We start from the raw sequence: 11110 nt of genomic DNA, 5'->3' as shown, positions 1-11110 counted from the left end.
ATTTATATATATATACAGTATATATATTCCACCTACAATTAGAGGGCTAAGGACTATTTTAGGGAGGCTAAAGCACCCTTGAAAATTGACTTAACGTCATAACTATATTTTTTATCGTCTGAAAAACAGTGCCAGTCAGAAAGTGCATGGTCATGTGTATATTTTCAGTTATTGTCTAGCCGTCTTGTTGGAGACGGTGGGCTGAGCAGTCAATTATGTATGTTCTCTGTAGGGCCGGGGGTAGATGAGGAAAAAATAGTCTGGACATAAAATATGAATTGTACTCTGTAGTCCTTGATACAGGTGGAACAGTTGTTACTGCATAAATAGATTAGATGGATTCTGTCCAGCTCTGCTCCATCCAAAAAAAACAAACATGATTTTTACAAATTTAAAATAACACTTGTCATCCTATCAATGTTTTTTTTTTGGGTTTTTATATGTAATGTCTCTCATCTGCTTGACTTCAAAATCGATACCACACATTTTAGCCTCACATCTCATCATCTGTCATAGTCCATTTCAGGGATACAGGGAGAGTGAGAATGAGCATTTGGTTCTTTCAACCACTCAACCTCCGGTACCGAACTGTGGATCGTTTAGTACCGGGCTGCACAGAAAGAATGAAAAGAAGTTTTATTTCAAATTCCTTCAATAGTCATTAGTCTGCAAGGTACTTTATTTTGAAAAATGATCACGTCCGCGCTCCTCTATATGAATTATAATGTAATAACTAGAAAGTAGGAACCAAAGTGAATAATTAAAATAAAAATATATAATTTAAATGCTTTCAAAAATATCTTCAACTCGGCTGGTATACATGTCTTCCATTAGGACCAGGTCCATCAGTCTTTGGATTTTGTGAAGAAAGTATCTTTCTGGGAATGAAAAAAAACAACATTCATTTTGTTGTAAGGTTGCATGTTTCATGATTTTGTCAATGGGCAACTCCTTGTGGTAATAGTCTGTTATGGTCACATAAATCAAACTTAAGTTACACGACTTAGGTTACAAAACAATATTTAGTCATCGTAAAAATACAGGTACATACATGGTGTCTTCGGTTTTACGACATTCTCGACCTGCGGCATTTCGTAGTTACGTCGCTTTCTCCTATGAATTTAGTAAGAAAGTCTTGTTTCATCATTCTGACCTATCACGTTAAAACTCAAAACTGAACTGAGAGGTGTGGAGGAATATGTTGTCATATGACACTATACGCAGATGACACCTTTGTTTATATTCACCTTTTTTTTTTTTGAACTTTTTTTGGATGTTTTGATGTCCTATATTAGGATGTTAGCACTATGTTAGCATAGGTGATTGACATAAGTACTTATGTGCAGTACCAGTTTCTTACCAGAAAACCAGTTACATCACACTATAGAAACGGAACTCCCCTTTTCCTCCTCCATTTTTTTTTCATTTAAATATTTTCTTCCCTATTTATTTTTCACATCTTCAAGTCTGTGTTACTAAAATCAGACCTACTTTTTATTACCCTCCCAAGACTCAGGTGACAAATGAAGTTTGTGGAATTTAGGCCGACTGTGAAAAAAAAAAAAACATCTACCAAAACAGATGTATTAAAATGCTCTTCCCTCCATAGTTACGAAATGGAGGGAGTCACTGTGGCAATAGGAAAAAGTCCTGTGTCTCATCCTTGACACAATGAGCTGAATTTATATCTTTAGCACAGCAGTGCTGTGTAAAGGGCCGGGGTAAAAATAAATTCTGCTGACACCCAGAACTTTAAGTAGAGGTTAATTGCACAGTGAGCTCCAGTCAGTAGGCAGTCGGCCTGTGTAACACCTGCAGTTTTCGCAGCTCTTTATGTTTTTTCGCCTCGTTCAATTGAGGAGATATTTGTGCAAAAATATTCAGATCCCTCGGGAACACAACACCATGCAACACCAGTGAAACCAACGCTCAGCGTAAACAGAACAATTGGGTATTTTAAGGGTACATGTGGTCCTCGACGTACGTACGAGTTCCGTTCCTACAATGTGGTGAGACTCCATTTCTGCCGTAACTCATCTACACTAATACAGTAGTAACATCATAATCTAGGTCACATGTGTCAAACTCAGGCCCGGGGTCCAAATCTGGGCCACAGTGTAATTGTTTGTGGCCCGCGAGATCATATCAAACGTGTGCTAAAATTGGCAAGCCAGTATATAGCCGCTATATACTGACAGGTTTTGTAGTATTAGCGGTGTATGCGCTATGTTATAGCACATGCATTTTGTTGTAAAAAAAGAGATTTACATTAAAAAATGTAAGATTTGATCGAGAAGGGAAGGGGAGACGTCAATTTTCCGAAGAATATTAAGTTTTGCCCACAACTTCTTCCCAGTTTTTAATTTTGGCTCACTGTGAATTCTAGTTTGAAACCTCTGATCTAGGTCATAAAAACACCAGGAAAGTCTGACTTACGCTTAGAAGCCATAACGAAGGGCAAAAAATTCCCAAAAAAAAAAACCACAAAGGAAAGAAAGCCAATGTAGCACAAGCCAATGTATGGTCTGACACCAGTGGATGTAAACCAAGGCGTCTTCTGCGTATAGGCCAACTAGCCTTCTTTGTTGTTTTAATGCCGTATTCGGAACAAGACTTACGTAACCCCGAAATTCCACAGGATGAAGATGCCGTAAACCAAACCAAACCCCTGTACCTTATTATAGCTGAGCAGTGGAAACCCTGATGCTAATGCTAGGTCCATTACTATGTGTATAATATGGTCGAATCAGGTGAAAAGAAATATAAAAAATTTAATGCAAATTGATTGTTATGCTAGGTCCATTACTATGTGTATAATATTGTCGAATCAGAAATATAAAAATTTTAATTACCACAAAACACCATGTTCTTGTTCACATTTAGGAAAAAAAAATTTGAAATGTCAAATGTCCTTATTTTACACGTTTTCCCACTTCGCACAAAGACACACCGTCGATGCTTCTTATATCGAAGAGCTTAATGTGCTCCTCCATGTGACCTCTCAGCTCTTAAGTGAGTGGGCTGCTCTCGCCCCGAGGGAAGACTGATGGCGGTGAAGAGTGGGCGGAGAAGTTCTGGGGGTTAACAGTTATAAGCAGTGTGTGTCTGTGGTTCAGATATGGGGGAAGATTGATGAATTTTATCGTGCCGAGCTGAAGCTGGTGTTGTTAGTGGTTCTGAAGATGGCTGTCGCGTCGCGTCTGACTCTGTGCGGTAACTGCAGCTATTCTCAGACTCAGGGAACGCCACGGGCCAGCCTGCTTTATTGTCACTCCTCTGGATTTCTCCTCCTCAACTGTTTTACTCCTCCTGTGCCTGTCCTACGTCTCCTTACACCCGCTCTGTGTTTTTTTTTTTCTTTCTCCCTATTTGTGCCTTCACTTTCTTGCCTTTTCTCCCTGTCTGCTTTTTCTGCCTGTCTGATTGGTCCATATGCGGCATCCTCTCTCTCTGTACTTTTTCTTCACATCTGTTCATGCTGTCACCAAGATACATGGCACAGGCACGGTGCTGCATGAAGCCATATGTGCTCCATCTTGCGTGTTTTATGAGTCTACACGTTTCCTCGACTAGTGGTTTCCACGAAAGAATCATCTTCTCAACTGATACAAAGCAAAATAAGCAGGAGATGTGCTAATTTGACGAACGAGGTCATTGTTGCAGTTTTGATGCATCCTGTTTGAAAAGAACTCCAGATATAGTAAGTGCACATTCACATTATGATTAGGGCTAGGTATCACCAGGTAGCTCGCGATGTGATACTAGCACGACACAGTAATAACTTGAGATACTAGCATAACCCGTTCCAGGACTGAGCTTGTAACTCGAGGTGCTCATATCTCAAATCAATTTTTTAATAAATAATGCACAAAATAGAGAGAAAATCACGTAGATAACGCAAACACAATACGGAAGACTCGCGTACAGAAATTGACGAACACATGAAGCGAACGAGTGAGGCGGCGTGGGCTGCGCCGTGTGCTCGGCCACCTAGCGTCGGCGCCTGTAACCCTGCTCAAATCTGTACTTGTATCTCGAAGCAAAAATTTCCTCGAAGGCTTGCTCGTATCTCAGAATACTCGTATGTCGGGACGCTCGTATCTCGAGGTATTACTGTATTTTGATTGCCCATGATAGCGATTCTGCAATAATTGTTATATTGCAATACATTTCGCACGTTCAAATTTTTTTTCAGCAGAGGAAATTTTTTTTCCTCTGCTGTTCGCTAATCCTCCACCTTGGACCGTTTCCTTCTTCGTCATCATCATCTTCTTCTTCTTATGATTTCCCGGCAGACTTTCTACTGCAGTCGACAACACAGACTCTCATTAATGCTTAGCGCCACCATGTGGATGCTTGAAATAGGCAGCATGTTTTTGTGAGAAAATCTGTTAAGAACAAATATGTTTATTGTTTAAAATTTTTGGCCCTGGTGTATCGATAACATACCACAAGGCGAAATATGGCGATATATCGTAATGTCAGTATTTTCGCACGCCCCCCAATGACGACATGATCTTGACTTATGACCTAATAAGGGTCTTTTATATGGGACTGAAAGATTAGAAAGTCTATATTTATTTAATTCCAGATATCTATTTGCTCTGATAATAATAGCCATCGCAATATTTTTGGTTGCACAGTATTTTATATAGAGTATTCTTCATCTTCGTGATGGTACTTTGGCGTGTTGTCTGCGAAGTTATCAGTAAATGTCTGTTTGTTCTTCATTCTTCCACGTTCTAAGTGAGCTGTTGAATCACCGGGACAGCCTCGTCTGCGAATTTCTTTTTTTTTTAACTTTCCAAAGAATGAAAAAAGAAGACAAACCATGTCTCTCTCCATCTTTCTCAGGGGGAGGTTAAGGTGGAGGAACCAGGCAGCTGCTGTCCAGTCTGTAGAAAACAGTTTCCAGGTGAGTGCAGCTGAAAAAAAAAATACGATACGAAAGAAGAAAATGTAAAAGAATAAATGTTTTAAACCAATTAAAAGTGAATAATATGAGCAGAAATCAAGTTTAGACCCTTCTTTTATGTCATTTATGTCAATTGCCTCAAGAGATGGCAATTAAACACTGTTAAAAAACTGATAAAAACACATTCTCTCTTACTTCAGAATACTCCATTTGAATATTCTACAGCTCATTTTAGGTGGAGTAAAAGCCATTTGCCGTGGTGCCCAATTAGGGAGCGATGACATTACTTAACCTACATTGAAGCTTTAATCTCTCTCCCTGTGGAGGAAATGTCACGGGCTGTAAGAGGCCATGACAATGTCATTGTGCTCGGTGGAGGGAACTCTTTATAGTTGCTTTTATTCTCCCCACTTTTCATGCAAATGACGACGAAAAATAGCCTCTGGCTTCTCACATTCATACTCTTTTAAACCTTTTTGTATCACCTCGCCTTTCGCTGTTCGCTCCTTTTAACTCCTCTGTCCTGTTGTTCTGCGTGTCCTTCAGAAGAGCCCGTGTCTGAGTGTCAGCGCTACATGCAGGTCAGGAACATCACCAAAGGGGGTTGCCGCCTCGACAACGTGGAGGTCAGCTTCTGCAGGGGGCGCTGTCTGTCAAGGACCGATGTCATTCTGGAGGTACGGAGAGAAAAAAAAACCCAAATACTCGCACACACAAGCACCGAACGATGTAGCTCCTTAGACGTCTTGAGGCGACTGACCGGTATTGACATCAACGTGACTGACAACTGGTTGCCCAAAGCAGATCAATACATGACACAGTGGACTAATGGGACCTGGATGAAAAACAGCTGGTTATTCCATTAGGGAGAAAGAGTCTCTTGTTTTTAACCATATATTCAAATGTCCGCAGTATTTATTAAACAAATTGCGTCATGTATTAGGATTAAATTGGCATTTTTTGGACACCGAGTTTCTATAGTAATGACCAAATGAAAAATGTAAAAGTTTTGGAAGGTTCTGCAAAGGGACAGGAAGCTTGAGATACGAAAAAAACTAAAAACCAATTCATTCTTTCTAGCCACCCAGAACTATCTAAACATCAAAAACATAAATATAAACATAGATATAAACAAATATATTCATAAGTTAAAATATAAATAAACCACTGACCCTCGATTGGTTAAAGATAACCAAGCGGAAGACAGTGAGCGGGCAGGGCGAGTGTCGGAGTGTAGGTATGGAACTCCAGGGTTCACCTCCTGGGCAAGATCGAATCCCAGTTTGGGCGGTTGGCGCCATTCAGTGGACTCACCACCCGCAGGAAGGTTTAGGGGGTTGGTATGATGCAGTGTGATTTGGGTGGCGGTCATGGAGACTGCTGCTTTCGCGACCCGGTAACAGATAAGCGAACGAAAATGGATGGATGGATGGATGGATGGATATTTTATTAAACACAAAAAGTTTGTGTCAAACTCGGCAGTTGCATTAGCATCAGAGCTCCCGCCTTCCCCATGCCGTACGACTGATGGATGCAAGTCCTCGGTTGAGCACTCGTAACTAGATATTCCCTCGTATCGCGAGTAAAATCTTGCAATAGTTGCAGACCCGTAACATGGAATAGTCGGTATTTCGGGAAGCTCGTATCTAAGGGGTCCACTGTATAGGCATAAGCACCTATGTCACTCACCTACGCTAACACGTCATAAAACTCCGATATTAAAAAACAGCAGAAGAGTCTGATTTACGCGTAATGAATGAACCAGAATGAAGGGCAAAAAGTTCCCTATAAAAACAGCACAAACGGAAAGAAAATCAAATTTAGCACAGTTCAATGTATGGGGTACGACCTGCAAATGTTTAGGATTTACCCGAAACGAATAAACAAACGAATAGACAAAATAATTGACATAGTGTTGGGTTCTTCTGATTCTACTGAAATCTCTCTATGTGTGAGTCAGATCCCTCGTGTTCTTTTATGGATCAATAGTAGAAGATTTATAGGCTTAACTCGTGTTTATTACAGAACTTTGCCCTTCTTCTTCTCAGTAATTCCAGTCATTTTTCCACTCTTTGTCACACAAACGCTCAGTTGTTTTCCATTCCTGAAGCTTCACTTTTCACTAGTTAATCACAGGGCACTAAGATTTTCACTTTTATTTACTTAAAAAAAATGCAAAATTGTTTCATTACAAGATTTTGTTGCGGCCCACATATTAGGGTTCATGGGCCAAAATGGGCCCACGGGCCAGGCGTTTGAACCCCCCCCCCCTGCAATGACTTAAACACTGACCATAAAAATACAGAAAGCATGAAAGAGAAGGGATGGGATGTGATCGTCATGAAGACAAGTTCGTACGACAGCAGAGAGACACGTGTTCAGGTCGTGAACAAAGCTGTCCACGATTCTGTTACTTTTCTCTGTTGCTGTTCTTCTTTTTTTTTTTTTTTGTCACCTCGTTACCATGGTGACTTTGTATTTTGGTATCTCTGCATGTGCCCCATGTAAAAATAGAGTCAATCACGCTGGAAGATTAGTGAGAATAAACATCAGCTTTGATTAATGCGTTATAACCTCCTGTTGCTGTGGCAACCAGGGTTGGTAACTAGTGACTAGGCAGCACAGAGAAGTCCCCTGTTCATTGATCAGCCGGAGCGGGAGAAGGCATTACATTCACAGAGGAATCACATGGTCCCTAGTGTTAAGGCGCACACACACTTTCAGTAATAACTGCTATTTCCCATCGAAGCTGGATGTGTTCTTGTTATTGGACTCCCTCCCTCCTCCTCACTCTTCCTTCCTTCATATGATCTATCATCTGTGATGCCTTACATTGTATTTTCTCCTCTATCTTTGTTTTTTTTTTGCCTCCACTTATTGGACACAGGAGCAGGACTGAAATCTCCCAGCTGCTTTCTGTGTAGCAAGCAAAACACAACGTCTGCTTGTATCTGCAGAGAGAGACACAAAAACGCAAAATTTAAATCAGTTGTAACTGGAAGATTGTATAGATCAGGGGTTCCCAAACCCTGGTCCGTGGACCCGTACCAGTCCGTAGGTCATTTGGTACCTGGGCGCAGTGGGACACAGTAAAAAAAAATGTCTGGTCTGTAGAAATGGGTAGTACTGGCTGACCAGTCCCTGGAACAAAAAAGATTGGGGACCGCTGGTATGGATGTAACTACTCCATAACAGACTAATACATGTTTCTGCAATTGATTATTATTTGATTGATTATGAAAGATGTTTAATTACTTAAGTTAAGAAACTCTGCTTCCTGGACTTTACTAAATGCTTTTTAAGCTCCCGCGGGCCACACAAAACAGCTTGGCAGACCACATTTGGCCCCCAGGCCTTGAGTTTGACATGTATGTTTTAAAACGTCCTCCATACTTATTGCTACAGCTAGCGTAGTGTAGAAAACAGTCTTCTTCTCTGTATATTGGAGCTTGTTTAAGAACTGACTCATGCGTTACCGCCACCACATGGTCAAAAGCTGCATTGTAACTGAGCTGCTAATGAATAACATATCTGTGGTGTCTTCCGTTGTTAACATATGCAGTTCCCTTGCGGCTCATAGATGGCGTTGGTGGCCCTTATTTGGCCCACGACCCTGTGTTTAGAAATCACTGGTATAGAGCTTTTGGTTTAGTTTAGAATGTCAACTTACCGTTCTGATTTTTTTTTTTTAAATATCTGGTCAAAAAATGTTTTCCATATATATATAAACAATTCACAGTTTGTCAGGTTTCTGGGTTAAACGTAATAAACACAGACTCATCTCAAAACACCAGCAAACCACTGTATGACGGCTTTACCAATGTAATGCTCCAAGTGCTCATTGTGCTGTCTTACAGCGTGAGGTTCAAAAGAGAGAACTCTGTGATTGATGCAGGGCAACCTTAACTGATCTGCGTGTTCCAGAGTGTTACCCCGAGGATGTCTCAGAGACCAAACTGGAGCAAAGAGCGGACAGATCACAGTCTCAGTCTGTGTTTAGTTCAGTCAAATAGGCTTATCCTTATGGCCTTTCGGATTCCTACATGTAAAAACGTACATCTTTTCCCTATCATAATTTCAACCTTTTTCTATAAGACTGCACACCACAGAGTTGTAGAGCAGGGTCGCATATTTGGAAACTAGCAAAAACCTACTTTACATGATATGATTTTTCAGCCTTTACATGATCATCATTTTAACATCTCGTTCTTTTTTTTTTTTTTCCTAAAACAAATTCCATTTGAATGAACCTTGTCTTAAGTCAGTAGAAGAGGCAAAGGAGCATCCCTCAGAATTATACAAACAAGGAATTATAGTCATTGTTCATTTTACAGAAATATATAGAGCATTGGGGCCACAATGAGAATTAAAAAATATTACGAGAATAGAGTGGAAACGTAAAGAGAATAAAGCTCGAAATGCTAAAAAAAAGTTGTTACATTTCGAATAGTAAATTTACCCCAAAAAAAGACGTAATTTTTTGAGAAAAAAAAGCGGTAATGTTGTGAGAAAAAACATGTTGATTTATGCTAATAGTCAGACTTTAATGAGATAAACAGGATATATTAGACATTTGATGATATGCGGTTTAATGAGATTTTCCTTGGGCACGACACATGACTAATATTACGACTTTATTCTCTTAAATGAACAACTTTTTTCTTATAAAATTACGTTTTTTCTCGTATCCTTCGAACTTATTCAACTACAATCTTGTAATTGTTTTTTATTTGCACTGTGGCCCTAATACTGTCGTAAATAATTATATTTTGTCTTTAAATCTTTTGACTTACCCTTTATTAGCAAACTGAGGAAGGAGAAAAGAAGGTATTGGATTTGTATTGGTAGCTTAAGATACTTTGGTCAAAGATGGTTTCAAACGAGGGGTCTTGAAACGTCCTTCAAGAGTTGACCTTTTCCAAGGACTGCTCCCGGAAAAAAACCCGCAAAGATGGTTTCAAACGAGGGGTCTTGAAACGTCCTTCAAGAGTTGACCTTTTCCAAGGACTGCTCCCGTAAAAAAAAACGAAAAAATCCAATGAAGGACAAATGAATAGCTCGACTGCATTTAGTCGTGCATTCCTTTTATTCCTTTGACAATTTTAGACACGTGAACATCTGCGGTTTTCTTAACTTTCTGGTCTTCTTGAATGCATCGCTGCTAATAACAGAAAGAAACCATGTCAGCATAACAGTTTTATCCGCCGCTTTGTGTTTATTATTTTTAGACTTAGAAGAAGTTGACTTAGCTTAGCGCAGCATGTTATAAAAAGCAATTCACTAATGCATAAAATAGCTCATAGAAAATCCAGGCTGTGGCTGACGGTGTGGATTTAGGGATGCTGCGTAAACATGGCCGTGCATAATGACATCACCATAGGGTCAGGCATGGGAAAACTAAGGTCCAGGGGCCGCATGTGGCCCGTTTGGCTTTTTAATCTGGCCCAAACATTTCCGAATTATATCATTTCTTTATATTATCATTATACCTCTGCCTTTTCCCTGCAATACCCATGTTTCCACAATAGATGGCGGAGAAAATGATAAAAGCATTTTAGCATTTTAGCATTTTAGCCTTTATGCATGACTTTTACATGTCATCTTAGTTCACACGAACGCACACGAAGATCTATCTGCTCCTGACCCAGCCCCCCGCCGTAGGGTAAAAGGTCCAGTTCAAGTAATTCTTCTTAAGAATTTTTGATTCAATTCGATATTGATTACTTTTACCAACAATATACACCTTCATAAAAATTACACATAAACTGTCCTGTTTGATGACTTCTTCTTTTAAGTAGCACATGCTTGCTAGGCTCTAAATAGAAACAAACATAGCATTGTGGCTGTTTCCAGTAGTGATGGGCGATACCGTTAGAGTTGTTGATTCAATACGATACCGATGACTTTTTTTGGAATTTTTTTTTTTCCCGATACTGATTTGTTTTTACATAGTGTAACCTAAATGGTAGCTACCATTAAGGGACAAAGATGTCTAGTGAACATGATCACATGGAGTCACTGCTCTCCTCTGGTCAGTGGTCATGGTGACATGAATGGATCAGTTACCGGAGGGTGTTGAAGCACAAAAGCCTGTATGTAGTAAGTTACCCTAAAATATGTGGAAGGGACACTTTTCTTGATTTATTACCTAGTATCCATACTTTATGCGAGTAAACAATACCCAATTGATACTCA

General features: G+C 39.8%; 1 protein-coding gene across 1 annotated transcript in view; it reads left to right on the top strand.

Moving 5' to 3' along the window:
- Positions 1 to 11110, top strand: part of sspo (SCO-spondin) — a 69444-nt gene that overhangs the window by 52120 nt on the left and 6214 nt on the right. Inside the window, 2 exon segments of the mRNA XM_025054676.1 lie at positions 4855 to 4915; positions 5462 to 5592. Coding sequence (XP_024910444.1) covers positions 4855 to 4915; positions 5462 to 5592 — 192 coding nt within the window.

The sequence above is a fragment of the Cynoglossus semilaevis genome, chromosome 3 (assembly GCF_000523025.1).
Source record: "Cynoglossus semilaevis isolate Cse_v1.0 chromosome 3, Cse_v1.0, whole genome shotgun sequence".
NCBI classification, from domain to species: domain Eukaryota; kingdom Metazoa; phylum Chordata; class Actinopteri; order Pleuronectiformes; family Cynoglossidae; genus Cynoglossus; species Cynoglossus semilaevis.
Note: the sequence above shows the minus strand (reverse complement) of the source record. Positions and strands in the feature narration are given on the sequence as shown.